The 21,419-nt window shown below is 41.5% G+C and overlaps 1 protein-coding gene across 2 annotated transcripts in view; it reads right to left on the bottom strand.

Annotated features, from left to right (window-relative positions):
* Nucleotides 1-2,307: 2,307 nt before the first annotated feature.
* GAD1 (glutamate decarboxylase 1) overlaps nucleotides 2,308-21,419 on the bottom strand; it is a 35,854-nt gene continuing 16,742 nt past the window's right edge. The window contains exons 6-16 of one of the 2 annotated variants that reach the window (XM_069579455.1): nucleotides 16,672-16,784; nucleotides 15,205-15,320; nucleotides 15,043-15,122; nucleotides 14,764-14,818; nucleotides 13,099-13,215; nucleotides 11,854-11,918; nucleotides 8,789-8,867; nucleotides 7,568-7,717; nucleotides 5,431-5,538; nucleotides 3,885-3,974; nucleotides 2,308-2,481 (exon numbers count right to left, since the gene is read on the bottom strand). In XM_069579455.1, the coding sequence (XP_069435556.1) occupies nucleotides 2,308-2,481; nucleotides 3,885-3,974; nucleotides 5,431-5,538; nucleotides 7,568-7,717; nucleotides 8,789-8,867; nucleotides 11,854-11,918; nucleotides 13,099-13,215; nucleotides 14,764-14,818; nucleotides 15,043-15,122; nucleotides 15,205-15,320; nucleotides 16,672-16,784 (1,147 nt within the window). Of the gene's footprint in view, nucleotides 2,482-3,884; nucleotides 3,975-5,430; nucleotides 5,539-7,567; nucleotides 7,718-8,788; nucleotides 8,868-11,853; nucleotides 11,919-13,098; nucleotides 13,216-14,763; nucleotides 14,819-15,042; nucleotides 15,123-15,204; nucleotides 15,321-16,671; nucleotides 16,785-18,202; nucleotides 18,240-21,419 lie in introns of those variants that run through there. The other variant, XM_069579456.1, reaches the window with a different exon arrangement.

Here is a 21,419-nt window from a genome sequence, read left to right on the forward strand (position 1 = left end):
ACCCCTTCTCTCCCTAGATCTGACTGTAGATGGGAAAATACAGTAGCTGAAAAGAGTAAAAAAAAAAAAGAAGTTGACTGTATCTCGACCATCAGCCTTGCCACCCTGGACACACACCACCCCCCACCCCCCCACCCCCTACAGCAATGGATTTCAGCCTGAAACAGTACCAGCAGGATCAAGGGGAGGAACTCTATACTGGATACAAATTTGAGGTCCTGCTTATTACACAGAGTTGGACATTCAGTTTCTAAAATGAGGCTGTTCTGTGCCCGAGAGGCCAGGAAAGCTATGGGATTAGCCTGAATTCAAATAGAGGCATGGAAACGATCAACCCCTCCTTCACAAGGGATCTGAAGGAACAGTTAGAGGAAAAAAGTGACTTTAAGATCACTTTCCTATGGAGTCTAGTTTGTTTAATACAATGGTGACTTGTGCAATTGATATGCTATTAAAAATGACTCATTTAATCCCTACAAGTGCCAAATAGGGAATTCCTTGTATTCCAAATGAGTGAGATGGTATTATCCTGGCTTAACAGAATATTCATAGAGAATGGTCTCTATTTCATAATGACTCAGCACCAAAATATATTTCTTGAGGAGGTGAACTGGGCCCACTGTACAAGCATAAGCAGCTGGAAGGTACAATTCTATGCTCTTAGAGGTATTCAGATACTGTAGATACCAAGTGGTGGAAGATGCCCATGAGAAGCAAAATTTTTTAGCCATGCACACTCTGCTATCCTAGTTCTAGAACAGTGCCTGTAACAGAAAAACAAAAATTTGTTGAATGGATGACTGGAACTCCAAGATACAGATAGGAAAATGAAAAATAGGAATGATTTTTTTTTCCAAGTGTGAACCGCAAATTTTATTTAACTAGAATCCCAGTGATTTTTAGATATGGGGCTTGGGAATCTTAAGACTGTGGATTGAGTCACAACCTAATAAAGGTATTGAGCATCACCTGAAGTCAGCTGGTGAGCATGAATGGGCTATGGTGATCCCAGCAATCATAACTGGAAACCTCTCTTTTCTGCATGAAGCACATACTGAAAGAAAATTTTGTTCAAATTCTCCACAGAGAATATTTTTATTTATTTATAGTCTTCTTGCATACTCTAAAATGCACAGTGTGAATTTCCTTTCTTCAAAAACAGTTGTGAGCCTGGTCAGTTTGAGATCTTCAGAAAGTCTTCGGAAACATTGCCTTAGGTTTGCGCTAAGGGAGTCACAGAGATTGGTCATGAACTACTACAAAATTACAGAAGACCTAGTTATTACCCAACAGTTACTAGAAAAGCATAGAGAACACCCAACATACAGCCAGACAGGGTAATAGAGCAGATGCTATGTAAGTCACAGGATTTCCATATATAGGATGTTATGTACAGTATCAGAATTCTTTTATAGATGGTAAAGTTATGCTTAAATCATTATTTTAAGGGCACTCTAATATAATACAAGTCTTACTAATTTCAGTCTTTTCTCTTTGGCGCACAAGTGCACGAAAATACCATAAACAATTTTCAGAACTTACTGCATTAATATATAAATAAGATACATTACAAATGGGAAGAAAATACAAGACACCTCTTTAACATGGTAAGTCTCTGAGTATAAATAAGCAAATATTTCATTTACCTACAAACAGTCATTGTGATCATTACATATATTCTTCCCCTCCCCCTCCTAAGGACAAACAACAGAAATATGCACAACCTATACAAATTAAACTCTAAATATACAGCAATAGGGCACCTGAAACAATGACTCTGCTACTGCTTTCCCCTAACAGGATCCTAATAGGGAGGGCGGGACTCTTGCCACCCAGTGGCACTTTTTCTCATCCATCATGACTTCAGATGGGAGAAATACTGACAGTGAGGTCAATGCCTGCCAACAGCATTTTCCTTGGTCCCCAACACACAGCATTTTGAAAAAACATCTTTTCTGGGGTGGCTGGGCAAGCTGGTTTGCGGCATGTTTGGCCCCTCAGTAACTGAGGAAGAAGGAGCGGGAGACATGCTGTGATCTAGTACCACACTCACTATACAGACGTGTATTTATAGAGAGAGGTATATATAACTGTACATATATACTGTGTTCCTAATGTGCAACTTTTGAAAAGAACATTATTTCCGGCTAACTCTAATAAGCTTTAGGAAGGTTTTAACAGTATTCTTCAAGATATTATGTGTTCCCTCAATGAAATGGCCTATGTGTTTCAGCAACATATAGAGGTTTGTTCTAGAGTGCGGAGGGGACAGGGAAGTCCCAGAAACTGATGTACTGTGGGTGGCAGTTACAGATCCTGGCCCAGCCTCTCTATCTCCTCAATCAGGAAGTCAATATCAGATTGGGTAGCGGCTGGGTTGGAGATGACCATCCGGAAGAAGTTGGCCTTGTCCCCCTGAGGCTGGTAGCCAACCATGGTTGTGCCAGATTCCATCATCAGGGCTTTGATTTTCGGGGCCACCTTGTAAGGGAAAACAAGACAAAACTCAAGATCGATACTAACACCATGCTGTTTTTCATAATACAACCCATTTCTTAGGTGGAAAAAAAAGAGCAATCTGCTTTTCATTATGTATTTACACTGACACAAAGGCAAAGAAGTATTTTATACCCAAGTTTCTTCAGTGGCTAATATCTAATGACTAATTTTTAAATTGACATAAACAGTTGATTTATAATACTGTGATAGTTTCAGGTGGACAGAAAAGTGATTCAGTTATACACACATATGTTATTTTTCAGACTCTTTTTCATTATAGATCATTACACAATATTGAATATAGCTCCCTGTACTATACAGTAGGATCTTGTGATTATTTTATATATAGTAGTGTGTATCTGCTAATCCTAAACTCCTCATTTGTCCTTCCTGCCTACCCTCTTTCCTCTTTGGTAACCATAAGTTTGTTTTTTATGTTTGTGAGTCTGCTTCTATTTTGTAAATAATTTCATTTATATAATTTTTTAGATTCCACATATAAGTGATATCATGGGATATTTGTCTTTCTCTGTTTGACTTTCCTCACTTATGATAATCTCTAGGTTCATCCATGTGGCTGCAAACGGCATTATTTCATTCTTTTTACAGCTAACTTCTATACTGTTCTCCATAGCGGCCGCACCAATTTACATTTCCACAAACAGTTTAGGAAGATTCCCTTTTGTCCACACCCTTATTATTTGTCCAGCACTTATTATTTGTAGGTTTTTTTGATGATGGCCACTAATGACTACTTAAGTCTTCCCAATCATACATTCCTATAGAAAGTATTGTGCAACTGAATTTCGAAAGTCAGACACAGGACAATGATAATAAAGTCAAAAACAAAAATGAAAAATTCACATGGGCAACAATACAAATTAAGACTTCCATACAATCCAGCACCTGGGATACTGTCTGGCACATGAACTCTGCTCACCAAATATCTGTTGAATGATTAGATGAGTGAATATTATATGTTAAATAAAAACAACTATAAGCAACATATAAACTAGATATAGAAACCAGTAACTAAAATGAATCCGCATTAGAGTTGACTCAAACTTAGTAAAAGATATTTTAACAGACATGGTTTGGTACGGACGTTCCAAGGAATATGTATACTATCCAACTGTACAGCGCATGCCCCCCTGATGACAAACACCCACCTAGTGCAGGAATGCATTCCCTAGAAATTCCCGCTGCATCTGAACCACAGTGGGGACAATTCAGACCCCAGGAGAAGAATATAACAGGATGTCTCTGCATCATCCCAAACCTTTAGCTTTCATTTCTTCCTGTTCAGACAGATCCCTAGAGTAAGGATGTTCTGACCAGCCAGAGAAACTGCAGAGGGTTAGAAGAGACAAGGAGAGATTCCATACCCTGTGTAGCTTTTCCCGTCGTTCAGGGCTATCCGGAACACCCCTGAGGCTTTGTGGAATATACCAGAAACAGACGTTCGTATGCTCAGGCTGCAGCGATTTTCACAAAGAAGCACGCAAAAAACAAATCAGAAAATTAACAGAACTTGGGAGAAAGCTGTCCTAACTCCCCACCCCATCCCTCAAAAAGGCTTCATGTTACTCCTACACTTGGGAGAACAAAGCCAGGTTTATCCCATCATATCTGGGAAGAGAGCTATTTCCCATAACCAATTTTCTAGATGATTAAAGTTACCCACCTTTGAACACTGAAATGTTAAAAAAAAAACTACATTTGGGTCATTTCAATAAAGGGTATTATCCATCTTGCCATTTTGTAGTGCCTCCTATATAGAAGATGATCAAAGCATTGTTAATCTTTTTGATACTGAATGTTTTGACTTTTTTCTATCAATACTAAACCTTCTCCTGATAACTCAGGATTATCGTAATGAACATTGATACTGGTTCTCAACTTTAAGACAGGGCTTATTGAGATGTACTGAATCGTTCAGTGATCCTTCTCGAAGGACTCTCCTGCTTTTTGAGTCCTTCTGTATTCTTGCAGTAGTTTTTCAGTTTCCTTCCTAGTCGCTGTCTGCCATCACTGCGCCTACCTTTCATGGGTTGGAGACAGCACATTCATCTTAACCTGCTAGTGGAACACTTAAAATAGTGTAAATGATGAGCGTGAGGCACCAGAGGTGAAACGCAGGAGCACTGTATGATGGATTTGAACTGCTTAGGGCTCTTTCTTGTTCATTTGGCGACTCTCCAGAGTGTTACTAGTAGTTTAGGTGGCTGATAAATAGACTGAGTTGAATGCAGGCAGTGTTTTATTACACTGGATTATGAGTGTAACTCCTTCTGTTCAGCACTGGCTCCTATTCCAGCTTTCTTTATTCGGCTGTGAGCTCCAATAGGGGAGAGATGGTACCTGTTTTGGTCACTACTCTACAACCAAGCTCCCAGTCTGGGGCAAGACACACAGCAGGCACTCAGCCAACACCAGAATAACAAGTACCTTACTGTGCGCAGTGTGGATCTGAACTCAGGGCAGAGACAATTTTATCTTGCTCTCCTCATAATGAATCTATGTAAAGTGCAACTTCATTTTAGGACCAGTCTTGGGAGACAAGGGTATGGGATTGGTATACCCATCCATGAGCTTCTTGGAACTGAAGAACACTTTCTCATGGAGGTACAACACCACAATAAGTTCCAAGAATGATACAGGAATAATGCAGGATTCAGACCTGCCAAGGAAAGACCTCTGGTCTATGAAGGGCTGGCTGAGAACTACACCTTTCTGGAAGAGGCGAAGGGGAAAAGTTGTCCCAATGTTACTGGAAGAAACATTTGTGAACACAGAGGGAAGTAAACGAGGAATCCATAGAATGAAAATTCAGAAGCAGTTTCTGGTAATGTGGGACACTACAGCTTCAGAAGCTTCCCTCAATAAACTTCCCTCAATAGATATTCGATATATCTAGTCCAGACAGCTTACCTCACCATCAAAAACCATTTCAAATTCTTCTCTGTTTTTAATCTTGGCATAGAGGTATTCAGCCAGTTCCAAGCATTTGTTGACCTGATTTTCAAAGCCCACTGTACCCTGTTTTTTTCAAAAAAAGAAAGAAAGTAAGTCATATTTGTTGGTGAGAAGCTGCATTTCCCTGTGATGGCATTGAGAGGGCCTTGCTGTCTTTATCTATCAGAAATATACAAAAGAGTATTCTTGGAGATGGTTAGCAAGAACCATCTCATTGAACGTGTATGGCTTTCTCACAGCTCTGTATGTGATAATATGTGCCAAATCTCTTTCGAAGGCATTCTAGTCTCTGGGCAGTTATCCTCAACAGGGCTTTTAGATTCTTGCTAGTAATTTACAGCCTGAGCCTGAAGCCCATTTTTGGTTTGCTTTAGGCTACTGCCACCCAAATTTGTTGTCTACGGACACACACCATAATCAGTCCATGATGAGATGAGTTTAGAAACTGAGATTAAGCAATAAGAAACGTCTATGACCATTTGACAGAGTGATTTTATGTCTACTGAATCTCATTTTTTAAATTGGTGTTTATATTTCTTATGGCTTTCTATTTCATTTTTCTAGCTATTCATCTTTATTGTATCGGTCTATGACAGATTAAAGAAAACCCCAACTGGTTCTTCAGAGAGTTGGAGAAATAGTACTTTGGAACCTACCTTCCCCAGAAGGAAGTCCTGACCAAACAAATCCCCCTCACTCCCAGGCAGGCTACCCTCCACGTAACATCATATTACCCCTTTGTGGTGACAGGCAGGCAGGCAGAAGGGGAAGCACTGGTCTTAGGGCATGCCCTGAGACGGCAGTAGCTCCAAGTATTGGCAAACTGACTGAGCATGAGTTTCTAAAGCCAGCATGGCTGACTAGTGACAGCAGCGCGGGGGGTGTTGAGTGGGTCGGCATCAACAAGGAGAGCAGATGCACAAGGCTTGCGCGTTGCTGATGCACCTGGGCCAAGTCCAACACTGGCAGAGCAGCAGTCATCGCTGAGCACGTGCCTGGGCCAGTCTGCCTTCCTCTTGAGAATGAAGCCCACACCAGGATCCCACCTTGGTAACCAATTCACTGTGAGCCAAACTTCCGACAGATGCTTCAAGGGGTTATTGTGAGGCAGAACGAAGGCACAAATTACTGAGACAGGCCATGTGGTTATTATATTTCTGAATCATAGGGCTCTTTCTTTTCCTACAATTCATGACTATTTATATGCTTAAAATACCTGTGATTACTTTGTGGTAGAAATCAGACTATTTCTATATTAAGACAAAATGACTTAGCAAGGAAAAACACTAATAATCCATCAAATTCTTCCTACAGAAGAACATTTGACTAGATGTTTGGCTGGAAAACCTTGTTGTTTTGGTATTAGCAGACCTAATCTTGAAACTTATTAAAATTAATTTACAATAGATAAAGAAAAATGATGGTGGTGATCTAAAGCTGTGAAATCAAAATTGCCTTTACTTGACTGCATAAAAATACTTTTGAAACAAATAGTCACATAGTACTCCTTTTCCTCATCCAAAATTTGAGGGAAATTCCAAATAGCTTGCTTTTTTTCTTCTAGACATAGAAAAGCAGCTTTAAAGACTGATGAATACAGACACAGCATGCCTTGGTTTAGGATTTCTTAGAATCAAGTATGCATTTTCTAGAAAAGGGTATGAAAGAGGCCATTATTTACATAGAACTTAAAACTGATATATACATCCCATAATTCAAGACCTCATAAAAGAACTCAGGATTCTGCACAGAAAAATGCAGTAATTTTATCTTTATCTCTTTCTCGACATCTGCACTAAATAATTTCAGTATCCCTAAGAACTGCCATGGAAGCCCTTGGCAAAATTTTTAGTGCTTAAAAGAGAAAGTTAAAGAAAATGTCATGCTAATTCAAATTGAGACTGAATGGAAAGAGAGAGAATTTGACATAAGGGATAAAGTTATTTCATTCACAAGCAAAGAAAATAGTTAATTATCTAGATATTGATTACCCACATAATGAATTATCTGTGATACAGCTTTGCCTCTCTTTTGCCAGCCAGCCTGTGCAAATTACACTTCTGTTCTATTTCCTGAAGGCCATTCTTCATACCTTTGCTTTCCACATCAGCCAGAACTTGAAGATGTCTACGTGGCGGCCGCACTGAATGGCCTTGTCCCCAGTGTCATAGGAGACATCATACTGCTTGTCCGGCTGGAAGAGGTATCCTGCACACATCTGGTTGCATCCTTGGAGGATACCCTGCCATGGAAATCAACACGTGGAAATCTGTACTCTCTGGACAGAAGCGTGGATGGCTTGGAAACAAGGCACGCTGGACTTGGGGTCACATGCAACCTTTCTTCTAGTATCTCATGAGGACTTGCACTTGTCCTGATGTCCTCTAAAACCACCCTTGGAAGAACCTTTGCCCCTTCTCCTCTGTCACTTTACTTGGAAAATTATCTTTTGTCTCAGATGCCAACCATGAAGGCCCACCCTATTGTCCCTCTAAGGGGCATTTGGAAATGTGTATGACTATTTTGGGTTATTTCACAGACTGGGAAGTGCTATGGCATTCAGTTGGCAGGAGCTGGGGATATAAACTTCCTATAGAGGGTGGGACAGTCTCATGTGTAGAAGAATCTTCCTCCCCAAAGTGCCCCCTAAAAGGTGTTCCAGTCCCTTCCCAGGTCATCTATGAAGTTGACAGGCACTCTGCTTAGGAGTGGAGTAAGGAGCACCTGCATTTGTGGCTGCCACAGGACAGAGACAGGCTTTTGTGAATGGTTCAGGGGGCAACGGAGCTCTCCAGGGCAGGGTTCCGTGATCAGATTCTTAAAGAAGAGAGTAGGCTACTAACTCACAGCTTTTTGGTCAACATTCCTTGTTGCCCTGAGTTGACATTTGTAGTTGTGGTTCTGAGTAATTTGTTTCAGCTCTTGGGGCCACAGACTCACGGTCAGAACCTGAAGTATGCTCCCACCACCTCTTTTCATCCTAAGGTGAGAGGTGGCAGCTCAGCCAGTCACTCTCGCTTTTGAGAGAAGGAATGTGGAATGAAATAATGCCCTTGTAGTTTCCTCCACTGGCAGGGCCTTGAGCACTGAACAAGCAAGAAGGAATAGTGCAGAGCAAGAGCCAAGGGAAGGTGCTGGGTTAGCTGAAGTCTAACAGACACAGGAGGGAAACAATAGCTGTGGCAGGCCTAGCCAGGCTGTCAGCCTCGTGAGCTCCTCAACAAGTACTGTAAGAAGACCTCCAAGCTTTCCCCTTCTCATGCCTTCTAAAAGGTGTGCAGGCCACTAGCTCATTTCTAGGGGAAGGACAGACCTTTTCTTTTACAAGAATGGCAGAGCACTGCAGCAGCACACCCATCATCTTGTGAGGGTTCCAGGTGACAGAGTTGGCCCTGAAAGAAGCATATGATACTCTGAGGAGAAGGTGCAGGGGTCAACAAGCGGCAACTGTCTGCTTGAGGAAACCATCACCCCCCACAACTCAAGCCAATGCACGTTTTCAATGCCTAGTCCCCTAAACTGACCTAATACTGGAGTGACCTTTCCCTTCTCCAGGAGGATCTTCCCAACCCAGCGATCAAACCCAAGTCTCCTGCATTGCAGGCAGATTCTTTACCAGCTGAGCCACAAGGGAAGCCCCCCAAACTGATCAATAAGTGGTAAATAAATACTTTGTGGGCAATCTCAGAGTACTAAGTAGCAGATTGCCTCTTCTAAAAAACTGCTATTAATACTAGCTAACGTTTATGAAGAGCATTTATTACGTTTCCTAGTATTCCAAGAGCGTTACAGGCATTTTATCAGTGTGGTGTCATGGTTATGAACTCAAGCTTTGAAGCCAAGTCTGAAACATGGCTCTGACATTTGCTGGTTTGGGAGTTACACAACTCCTTTGTGCCTCAGTTTTCCTGACTGTAAAGTGGAGAGAAAAATATCTACCTCAAGGAATTGAATAAAGTTAGTAAACTGAGTTAGTAAACATAATGCTAATAATCATGCCTGAAATACTTAATTCTTACAACAACCCTATCATATAGAGACTATTGTTACCTCTATTTTAGATAGAAAGTGAGGCACAAGAGGGTTCAATACATCACCCAAAGTCACACAGCTGGGAAGTGTTGGAGTCAAGATTCAAATTCAGGGAGTCTAACTGTCAATCTACCATTCATAACCTCTCTACTAGACTGCCTCCCTCTAGGCAACAGACTCAGGTTCCTTCTGCCTTCCTTTTCTTATAAAAAAGGACTGGTGATGCTGACCTACTTGCTTATAAGGTAGTATGAAGACTGACATACAAAAGCAAGGATCAGTTGGGCAGTTCTAGACTTTGACTACTTAGTAGCATTGTTTAAATGCTAAATAAACATAATCTTGCCTGTTTAGTCTGCAATGGTAGTTTAACAAGCATCGTCTCCTAGCAACTGCATCACTCCGTCAGACACAATTAAATGGTTAAGGAGCGCACTAGCTAGGACATTATAGAAACAAACAAGTGTAATGTATGATGATTAAAACTTGGGTAACTCCTTCCCAATGGCCTAGCCCACAGCTGGGTTCTGTGCTTTAATACCTGTGAAGAATGTTTTCCCCAGCCATAGCAATTGGCTTGGAATTATACTGCCTCTGCTCTCCCTGGAGCTAAATTCCTGCTGTGAATTTTTAACCTCTTCATCTTGCTTTGGTCCAATAGAGAGAAAACAATTTAGTGTATACTTGACTATAGAGTCTATACTGTTGTTCAAAGAGAAGAAAGGCTTGAAGTACCTTCCACCACATGAATAAAGAAAATCTTTATGAAAGAGATTCATGAAAAGTTGTAAGTTGACTCAATGTTATCTCATTAAAAAGCATCACTGTCAAGCCATATTTTACAAGGTATTGAATTTAATCCATTTTCTCACAGTTATCATGCACTGAACGATTAAACAATCATACACAGATCTCAACAAAATATCTGAAAAATTTTTTGAATGTCCTAAAGGACTGAAGAAAATCATTCTTTGGCACTACAAGTGGAAAGTAGTAACGTATGATGTAGATTCAGTTTCTTTCAGAAGACATGTGCGCTTTAAAATGTTAGAAAAGAAAAAGTCTAGTGCAAAATGTTTCAAGTTTCCCCTTGACTCACAGATGGAAAATGGAAATTGCCTGAGAAATTTAAAGTTCAGTTGGACTGGTCCATCTACATATAAGATCTTGTCCTCCAAGTTAAGGCCCATATAACTATGCTTCAGCAAGTTATGCTTCACCCACTCACTCAGATATTGGCCTCTCCAAGCTGAAAGGCAGGGGGAGAGGCACAGGAGAGGTTCAGAACACTTGGCCCCCTGCAGCACCTCCCCCACGTCTGCTGCCGGCCCACCCTCCACCCTCATCTGCTCTTGCTGCTCTCTCACTGCTCCAGCCACAGTGACCTCCATAGCGGTCCTTCCTCCAGCTTGCCATGAACATCCTTCTTCAGGGCCTTTGCATTTGCCCTTCCCACCACCCGGAACATTCTTCCTTGTATCTGTCTTTCTACCTCCGTTTATCCCAGCATCTGCTGAAACGCTACCACCCTAGAAGGGCCTCTGGCTATCCTGTCTAAAATAGCACACCTTGGCAGATGAAACATCTCTTTGTTCATGATCATCTAGTCCACTGGACAGTAAGATTTGGGAGGGGAAATCTTTTCGTTGATACCACCTTCCATATATTGCCTTATTATTATTTTTTTAATGTGCCAGGTACACATTTTTAGAAGAGTGCGTGGTGGTTGGGCTGAAGACAGGTACCTGGTTCATGTCAGGTGCTCGGTAAATAGTTGCTGAATGAATCAATGAATCTATGTGAGTTCATTTCAGATCAATATTTAGGAGTTAGGTCAAAATCATATTTGGCTTAGAACACCCACTGAATGTGAATGGTAAACAAGAAAATAAGTAAGTAAGGCATGCTGAGTGTCCTGCCCTTTCCTCAGTTTAGTGGGAAATGTAAGCTTAGTGAGAAAGAATGAACTAAATCAGCACCCCTTCATGTGCCCGTGACGAACTCTCATTTAGCCTCCAAATGCCCACCCTGGTAAGCCTCTCTTCTCTCCTGCTCAGGCACCTTGCAATCAATCTATCGTTGAGCTTATCACAGGGTATGGTAACTGTTTGTCTTTCTCTTTTACTAAACTGTGAGCTCATTGAGGTGAAAACTCAGTTGACTAGGAAATCTATCATCTTTCATTCCCCAGTGCCTGGCACACAGTAAGTGCTCAATAAATGCCTGCTGAACAAAAGTGAGCTTAAATTGAATAAGATGTTGGGGTTCAGTGCAGACACATCAGTGGACTCAGCATACCATGTGTTGCATGGCCTGGATGGAGGAGGCCCTGTGTTCAGCCCTTACCTCTCGATGCCACTGAGTTTATGGCGGTGCTTCTGGGACATGAGCAGCCCGCCGCCCCAGGCAGCCTGTGAGGACAGAGAAAAGAGAGGGAAAGGGACCCTGAGCAACACTGATGAGTCTGAGCCTGGTCACACCACACCTTTAGCAAACCATGACAAGAATGTAAATGGTGAAAATCATGAGCTCCTCTGACAAACAGAACCCACACAGATTGTTCCACCAAGGGCAGTTGTAATTATTCATCATTTATCACATCTTCTTCAAAAGTTCCTCTAGGTCAATGTCAGGGTCACTGCGCAAGTAATACAGATAAATGGGGCTGAGCCTGTGGAGCTGAGATCCAGGGCCTAAAGGGCTCTAGAAAGCCAGGGACACTTGAGATGACCTCCTGGGGGGGCTCTGGGAGCAGGAACACACAGGACTAGAGGTTGCCATCTGAGTCTACCCAGAGGAGAACTCTAAGGGCTTCTGAAAACCTCTGAAGGCAGCAGCCCTGGTGGGCTTGGATTTTCCGCAACTGCTCCTTCAAGAGCAGGACATTTTTGCGGGTTCCCTGGTGCATGTTGATCAAATAGCTTGGGACACCATGTGACATAAGAACAGACTTTGTAATCACTTGTCCAGTATCAGGGCAGGTAATCCCATTGTCCACGTGTGAGAAGTTAAACCCGTGAGAGAATGGAGAGAGAAAGAGAAAAAAACACACCCAGTCACACATGTGAAAATGTACCTCTTCTGTTCCTAGGAAATGGAACAAAATCTCTTAATTGATAACACCTTCCATCTACAGCCTTATTTTTCCTCCATGTGCCAGATATGCCTGTCTTTTCTTTTCATTCCTTCCTTCCTTTTTAAGAAAAGTGTCACAGATGGTTGGACCGAAGGCAGATACCTGGGTGTCCATATTCAAATAAATGGCCAATTTCTACACATTGTATCTTACTTTTTTTCCCCCCTTTGAAATCAGTTGTATTTTACTCTATAGCCATTTGTTCAGAAGCTTTCTGGGACAGTGATAGAGTTGAACTTGTAGGTTGAACCATAGAAGAGAGCAACTGGCCAGGAAGGACTGAATAAGCCCCAGGGCACAGACAGGCCTGGGTGTACACCTGTCATGAACAGCCTGCTGGGGACAAAAGAAATGTGATGGGGAGAGAGGCTACGGGAGAAGCTGGAGGAAAATCATAACGCAGAGCTGCTTCCACCCCTCGAAGCGCCCAGGCCACTCTGCGTTACAGCACTTACATCGACATGCAGCCAAAGGTTGTATTTCTCACATATATCTGCAATCTCCTGTATTGGATCAAAAGCGCCATAAACAGTGGTGCCAGCAGTTGCATTGACGTACAGAGGGACGTAACCCTATAAGAAGGACAGGCTGATTAGTCTTTCTAACCTCCCTCCTTTCCACACAACAAACTGTAGTAGCATTCATCTCCAACAGAGATCAGCTAAGCTGGGGTGTATCTGACACTATATGTGGGACTACTCTCCGCTGGTGCATTCACTCATTCCTTCATTTATTCAACCAATATTTTTAGTGACATTCATGTGCCAGGCCCTGTTGAGGATGTTGGGAACACAGCAGTGAGCACAAAAGACAAAGACTTCTGTCTTAGTGGAGTCTGCACTCTAATGGTGAGTGACTGACAATCCACAAATTTAAATAAGAAAAATAAATAGTATGTTTAAGAGTGACATGTTCTATGGCAAACAATAAAGCAAGAAAAAGTAATAAGTGTCTGGAGTGATGGCGGGTATCTGAATGCCATCTGGAGAATACTACCTTTTAGAACCTGTGCTGTTCTAAGTGTATTGATGTAATAATAATATAGAAGCATTGTTTGGTTATTGAAAACAGATCTATGCACTATTTCCCTAAGGACAGAAATAGTAAAATTTTGGTGTGAACAAGAATAAATGAGAAAGCAGAGTAATAGAGCTCAGACAGGCTTGGCAAAGTCTAAGAATCCTAGGAGAGCCTTCTCTCCCTTTGCTCAGTCCTCGCGACATTTCTATTTCCTCTGTTGCGGCTGCTAAGTCGCTTCAGTCGTGTCCGACTCTGTGCGACCCCATAGACGGCAGCCCAGCAGGCTCCCCTGTCCCTGGGATTCTCCAGGCAAGAACAGTGGACTGGGTTGCCATTTCCTTCTCCAATGCATGAAAGTGAAAAGTGAAAGTGAAGTTGCTCAGTCTGTCCGACTCTTTGCGACCCCATGGACTGCAGCCTACCAGGCTCCTCCCTCCATGGGATTTTCCAGGCATGAGTACCAGAGTGGGGTGCCATCACCTTCTCTGAATGCCTCTGCTGAGACCCAGACAAACAACCAGTTAGAGAAACAGGTACAAGAATGTAACCAAAACAACTAAGAGTTGGCAAATGGCCTGACAGCTGCCTGGCAGTGCCTTGTGATATATCTGTTCTGTGCAATTTTTCTGTTTAATAGAACTTATTGAGGCTGAATTCACCAAGTATCATGGGCCATCTGCCAGAGCATGGAAGCAATTTGCTAAATAGAATCCTAATCTTAAATAATATTTGTTAAAATGAGATTACACCTAACAAGTACCAAGTGAAAAAAAATCTCAATTAGTCCGTATCTTTGTGAGACTTGGATAATGGATTTATTGAAATACATCAAACTAACCATTTGCACAATGAATATAGAACCAGTGGATTAATGACTGAATTTTTCATTTTTCAAAATAAAAAATTATACTTTGTAGACACAGCTTTAAAGCCAAGTCATCACACAAGCTAAAAATAAGCAAACATCTGAGAAAAGAATTTTAGAAATACAATAAAATTATTATCTCATATCATCAACGACTTTTATTGTTGGAAGCAGAAAGAAGATTTTTTAAAAAATCTGTATTCACCAGAATTTAGATACATCACAGAGTACATACCTTTTGCTTGGCTTCAAGAATTTTTGTCTCTAAATCAGCTGGAATTATCTTCCCCCTGTAATTATAATAAAAGGAGAGAAATTAAAGTGAAGAATCAATGAGATTGCACATGGAAAAAAACTTCAGCAGCAGCAAAAAGTAATTTAATCGGATATTTTCAACAGACCATTAGCAGCTTGGCACACTGTACTGAGTCAGTTCTTAAGCACAATAAAACAAATTTAACAGATGAGCACATTTAATACATCAAGAAGCTAATATTCACTCTCCCCTGCCTACCTTTCATTGCACTTTATCAAAATCACATTGTCGGTTCCAAAGCCAAGGGCAGCCCCAGCTTTCTTTATGGAATAGTGACTCTGCAACAAACAGAAGCTGGACATTAGATGTGAGAGTTCCTTGGAAAACACCACAGTCCATGAGCAAATGCACCCAACTCACGTGTTCTGAGGTGAAGAGGACAAGCTTGGGCACAGCCGCCATACCCTTGGTCTTAACTTCCGGGAAGTACTTGAAGCGAGCAGCCATGATGCTGTACATGTTGGATATGGCTCCCCCTATCGTCAAGAAGACACAGTAGGAGCTGTTGGGACGCCCTCGTTACTGTTTTTAGCAACAAAGGCTGGTGTGGTATCTTAAGAGAGTAGGGAGGTCAGAAAGGGGAAGGAAAATATCCTGATAGGTTTCGCTGGCTTCCCTATTGCCAGAGCTTCCCTCTGGTCCCTTTGCCTGGAAATACAAATAATCACACTCATTAACAAAGCCGGAAGGCAATTTGGCTGGAGATGATTCACTTACTCTGGTGCCCGTCCCACCTGAAGCCTAGACAGCAATGTAAGAGGTGGCAGCAGCGGCGGCTGCAGAGATAGGTGAGTTACAACCTTTCTGCTCCTACATTCTGCTCAGTCTATTTATTGGACAAAGATGAATCTTTTCTCTGAGCCAGAAAGACAGAGAAAGAGAGAGTAACAGAGCCTATGGAAGCAAACAGTGACACTGCCTGGGTACGGTCCTGAAAGAACAGCCCAACTGAGTTATTGAGTCATTTAGGAGAACTCCAAGTGTATTAAAATAAGACCAAACTCATATTTACTTAAGTCAAGATGTAAGGAGAACTGAGGTCACCAGGTATGTCTGGACAACGAAAATGAGTCATGTTTGCATTAGTTACCTATTGTTAAACGGCAAATTCTGTGGATGAATTGCCTGGACAATTGCAATTTTTATTTCTTTTCTTTCCCTCATAGTGGCTCAGATGGTAGAGAATCTGCCTGCAATGCAGGAGACCCAGGTTCAGTTCCTGAGTCAGGAAGATTCCCCTGGAGAAGGGAACGGCAATCCACTCCAGTATTCTTGCCTGGAAAATTCCATGGACAGAGGAGCCTGGCAGACTACAGTCCACAGGATCACAAACAGTCGGACACGACTGACCGACTAAGCACAAGCACAGCATATACGATCACGCTGTCTCTGACACCACTCCAAACTCCCTCTCACTTATAAGATTGTTTGTCCTTGTTTAAAAGATTCTGATTGTATCTACACTGAACTACAGATTTAAAGCAAATATACTATTTTGGCCAAAATGGATCAATCCACTGATAATCTTGATTCCCTAATCCCCAGCTTAATCAAACTGCTGTCATCAGACCAGAGTTGTTTAGCATGGTTTAGACACAGCCTTTGTCAGTTTGTACAGGTTTAGAACAGTCTTTGGTTGGTTAGAACACAAAGAATGTAGCATTCTTGCTGCCTTTGCTCTGACAAAGAAGGCAGAACTATTGAAAAATCATATTTTTCAGGTCATTGTTCTCCTACAAACTCACTTTGTGTTTAGTGTTCTCAAAGATCCTAAGGATCCGTACTGCAAACCTTGAGGAGAGTCTGGAAAAGAGAACAGAAACCTACCAGGAGAAAATATCCCATCACCATCTTTACTTGACCATCCAACTATCTCTCTCATCTTCTTAAGTGTTATTTGCTCCATGAGGACAAACACTGGTGCAATTTCATATGTAAACCTGGAAAGGTGGTAAAAAAAAAGAAAAGAAAAGAAAAGAAAGAAGTCAAATCACTTATTTGGAGAACACAGATCACTGGTTTAGTTTTGCACTTGGGTTTGAAAAAAAAAGATGTTCAAAATCACTAAAACAATTCATTTCCTAGAAGGGTATTGAGTCACTAATCACAGAATATCAGAAACCAGCCTGGGTTATTGAGAGAGGTGGTGGAGATACCTGCTCTGTGATTCTTCAGCAACAAAATAGACTCTCATCTGAAAGGAATGTCTTAGGTGTGGTCCACCCAGAGAAATAGAAGGAAATAAAATGACTTTTCTGGGTTCCTTTCACTTCTAAGAGTATAGGATGATGAAAATGCTAATTGAAAAAAATATTCTAAGTTCTATATAAAATGTTTGCAACATTTTTAAAAAAGAGACTGCCAATTTCACACTTGTAGAATCTATAAAACCCAGAACCAAAGTTTATCTTTTAAGAACAATGTAAACATCTGAAAGCTAACCATGAAGATAATTGGAAATATTGACCATATTTTAAAGATCTCAATATAATTATCTACATAGTTTTTTACTGATGATCCCTAAGGACAGTTAGGTTTCTATAACTCTTTGAAGTCAATACCTGTCAAGAATAATTATAAGTGATGATTTCTAATGACCAATTACAAAAAAACCAAGAAGAATGTCAACTGGCACACAGCTGACTGAGGGCATCAGATATACTGGTAGGTTAGCTTTGACTTCTTATTTAAAAGTAGAAAGCCATGCTCTTCTCAAAGCAATTCAAACACAAGCACGGTGTAGTGAGCAGTCATTGAAACAAGATCATGGTACCAAGGCTTTGGGTTTAAAAGAAATCAAAGAAGGTCAGTCTATAGAAAATTAAGCCAGAAAACAAAAAGATATTTACTGTGAGGCTTTTTGTCTTTCTTCTTTTTGCTTGGCCTTCTTAAGCATTGGAGTTTGTGGGCTCGGCTCAGACCATGCTCCCTGAAGAGAGATTCCTAGATTGACTCAGCCAAATGATAAGGGGAGATTTTATCCCTGGTTAGGATATTCAGGCTGAATGCCAATGCTGAGGACTAAGGGAATTTTTGCTAGCTTAATGATTTAGAAAAGCTGTTTGCAAGAATGAGATAATAATGGTTGTACAAAGACACAGGTGAAGATACTAAGTTTTAAACATGGAGAAAAATTAAACAATCCAATTAATCACATGGTGGTAAAAAGAGGACAAAAAGATCTTGCAGGATCCTCAGGGTATATCTCTTGGTGGAAGAATTCTGTTTTCAAAAAGAATATGTCTGTTTTCCTTGGGAGGACCCTTGAAATTTAGGAGGAAGACCCTTGGAAATCATGTGTTCAGTTACCATCACCTCTGGAGGTCACAATCATGCTTTGGTTCTGCTCTGAGCCCCATCACCGTAGCAACCAACACTCCCTCATGTCTGATGGCCTGATAAAGGAAGAAGAAGAGAAGGATTCCTGGTTTAGCCTGTGCTGCTGAGTGTACCAAGGGGCAAACTCATGATGTGGTTCTATCCGTTCTTGAACAAATGCATTATAAACAGTGCCACCGATTGTTGGCAAAAATGTATGCATGGTAAAGAGGTACTGGTGGCCAGCTGTGTGCTGGAGTCTCAGAGTACCAAATGAGAAAGCTCTCTAGGGTAAGGCAAGGAATCAATGGAATCATATACCATAATATCAGAACCTTGTCAAGGACTGGATGAAAGCTGGACCAGAATCAAGTCAGTGCAGGAACCACATGGGGAAGGGAGAAAGGATGGTGTGGAAGGCCAGAGGGTTGGTCCACTTCATGATTTGAATCAATTTAGGCCCCAGATTTGCATGAACTAGTCTTACCAGGAATATGACCATTACTCTCAGGATCAGAAGGAAGAATCTAGAGAGTCTGATCATGAGACCATCTGATCTTATCAACCTCAGGTTCCTTATTTATGCCAGGTTCACGATTCCAAAAGCCTTAGTTCTGTTCAATAAATAGTTAATGAATGACTATTCTCTGCCAAGTGGCTTTTTATATACCGAGGAGACAAAGTTGTCACAAGACACCATTCCCAGTCTTGAGGAAGAAGTTTACTAGGATGAATCCAGCATCTTGGTCTTAGCTGCATCCTATTTGACAGTCCTTGCCTGGGTCTGAAGGACTAGTTTAACCCCACAGCTAACACTGAAACTTACTCTGATTCATGACCTTAGTCCTGACATCCTCTCCTGGAAGCTGGTATTTTGCGCCATGGTTGTTGATCCTCAGCCAGGCCCGTCACATGGGCTGACATGGCGTCCCCATTCCTGACACTCCCTCTGAACTTGCTTTCTCATCCGGGCCATGTTTACAACTGGGAGTCTGCTTGCACCCAAAGCCTCAGAGAAGACTGTGAAGCTCACCCTAGAGCAGTGGTTCTTAACTGAGATCATGGATATCCTTAGGACTTCCAGGAAAGCTATAGCCCCTCTCTCCAGGAAGGCAACGAGGATACGCACATCATTGTGTATACTCTTGGAAGAGACTCTTCTCTTGCAGCCAGGACTCCAGGTTTGGTACCCCTTCCGTAAATGACAGATGAAAGTGGATAAAGTCAAGAGATCAAAGGTCAAATATGGATTCAGAAGAAGCTGGTTAGGTGCCAAAGGCACAGTACAGGATGATATTTCAGAATCAGAGGATAAGAAGCTAAACCTGCCAAAAGCTCTAGGTTGAAGCATAAGAACACAGGACACAGGATTGAAAGTAAGGATTTAAAAACAGTATGATTTTGACATTCAGGGAGTGACACTAAAGGAGGGTTTCTATATTCTGAGTAGGGGAGTGAGTCAGCCTATTTTAGTAGTTCAACTCACCCTCCCAGTGGATTTAACTCTGAACCAAGGCAAACTGATTGTTAAGCTGATTTTCTCTGGTGGCAGAATCTGCCAGTTGCTAACCAATATAAAAATTTCCTTTACTTCACTCAATTTTATTTGGGGTTGCAATTCATTCAGATCAAAGACTATTTTCTATCTTCTCTAGGTGTGACCATGGGATTAAGTTCTGGCTAAAGAGATGCTATGAGAAATGTCATATGGAGCTTCTGAGAAGGTTCTTGGAAGGAAAGAGTGTGCTCCCCTTTTGCCCTTCCTCCCTCTTTTCTTTCCTTCCTTTGTCCTTCCTTCCTCTGCCTGCACTCCTTTCTGAGATCTAGAACATGAAAGTGATGGCTAGAACTCCACTAGCTAGCTTGCACCATGAAGATGCAGATACTGAAGATGAGAGCCACATGCCTCAATATGGATCAGAAAGGCACAAGGACCCTGCGTCTTGGTGACTGCTAAAACAGGAACTATTTTAATGAGAGGAAGAAATAATTTTTTATGTTGCCTTACTAACTTGACACTCCTCTTAGATTTTATCCTCCTTTTGGATAGAGTGGTTACCTTAAAAGATAACACACCTGAGGGGGAGCTTAGTGAGCTCCTCTGATGTCCAGAGATGATGGGAGACAGGAACAAAAGAGCTGGAAGGTTGAAGGGAGGAGGGGTTGCAGATGGGGAACAGTGACCTGTGGGGTGGCTGCCTTTCCTGGGTGTGTGCTTTGTACCTTGTATGCACTGGGCACTTAACCCTGGTATCCTGGTTAGTCTTCAGAACTACTCTGTAAGTTGGATGTAATTCTTCATTTTTTTTTCTGAAGAAGAAACTGAGGTTCAGAGAAATTCAGTAAGTTGTTCCAAGATCTCATATTTAGGGTGTTTGCCAGCCTGAATTCCAAGTCCTTTACATCAGAGCTGCTTTTCTATGACAAACGAGAACTACGCACTACAGCCTCCTTTGTAACAACCTGCCTACTAGTATAAAGTGATGGATAACCCACAAAGAAAATTCCTTCTGTGTAATTTTTATGAAAATAAAGTGCTAGATACTTGAAATGATAACCTCATAACAAAGGGCTGTGATAGATCTTGCCACTGGGATTACGTATTGTCATCAAGTCCTTGAAGGCAGGTTGTTGTTTATACCCGGGCACTGCTCAACCCACACAGTTGTGATCAGTGGTCATGTTTTGGAAGAAAAGAGCTGTATATGCTGTGGCCAACTACACACTGGTGATGTTTTCTTTGAATCTTCAGAGTCCTTTGCTTGGAAGAATGTATCTCCAAGCTGAATGCACAGGCAGGTGTGAAAGCATAAACATGAATGTTCCTTCTATTCTAACCATCAGGTGCCTTATACTTTGTCACTTGGATGGAAACATTGGATAGTTCTTTTAAAGAGACTAGACTGAAGACTGTAGTTATTATTCTGCATTACCAGTGCCACCCAAACTCAATGAATATTACAGATCAAACAATGAGTATATCACTAATTAAATCCTACTCAGCCAGAAAAGACCTTTTTGCCATTCTTTTCTAAACTTATTTTGAACACTGTTCCCAATTGGAGAAGGTACTGTCACAAGGGAGAAAATTTCTGCATAAGCTCCTGACAGTCCTGCCACATTTCATGATCTTCCAGGGGAACTGGCTTAGAACACTTTCTAGGTAATAGTTATTACTTCTTCAGACAATGCCTTGTCTTGAGAACTGACAGAAACTATTTCACAATTGTAAATAACCTTTGCGATCGATCTGTTGG

This window comes from Ovis canadensis, chromosome 2 (genome assembly GCF_042477335.2).
Source record: "Ovis canadensis isolate MfBH-ARS-UI-01 breed Bighorn chromosome 2, ARS-UI_OviCan_v2, whole genome shotgun sequence".
Taxonomy (NCBI): domain Eukaryota; kingdom Metazoa; phylum Chordata; class Mammalia; order Artiodactyla; family Bovidae; genus Ovis; species Ovis canadensis.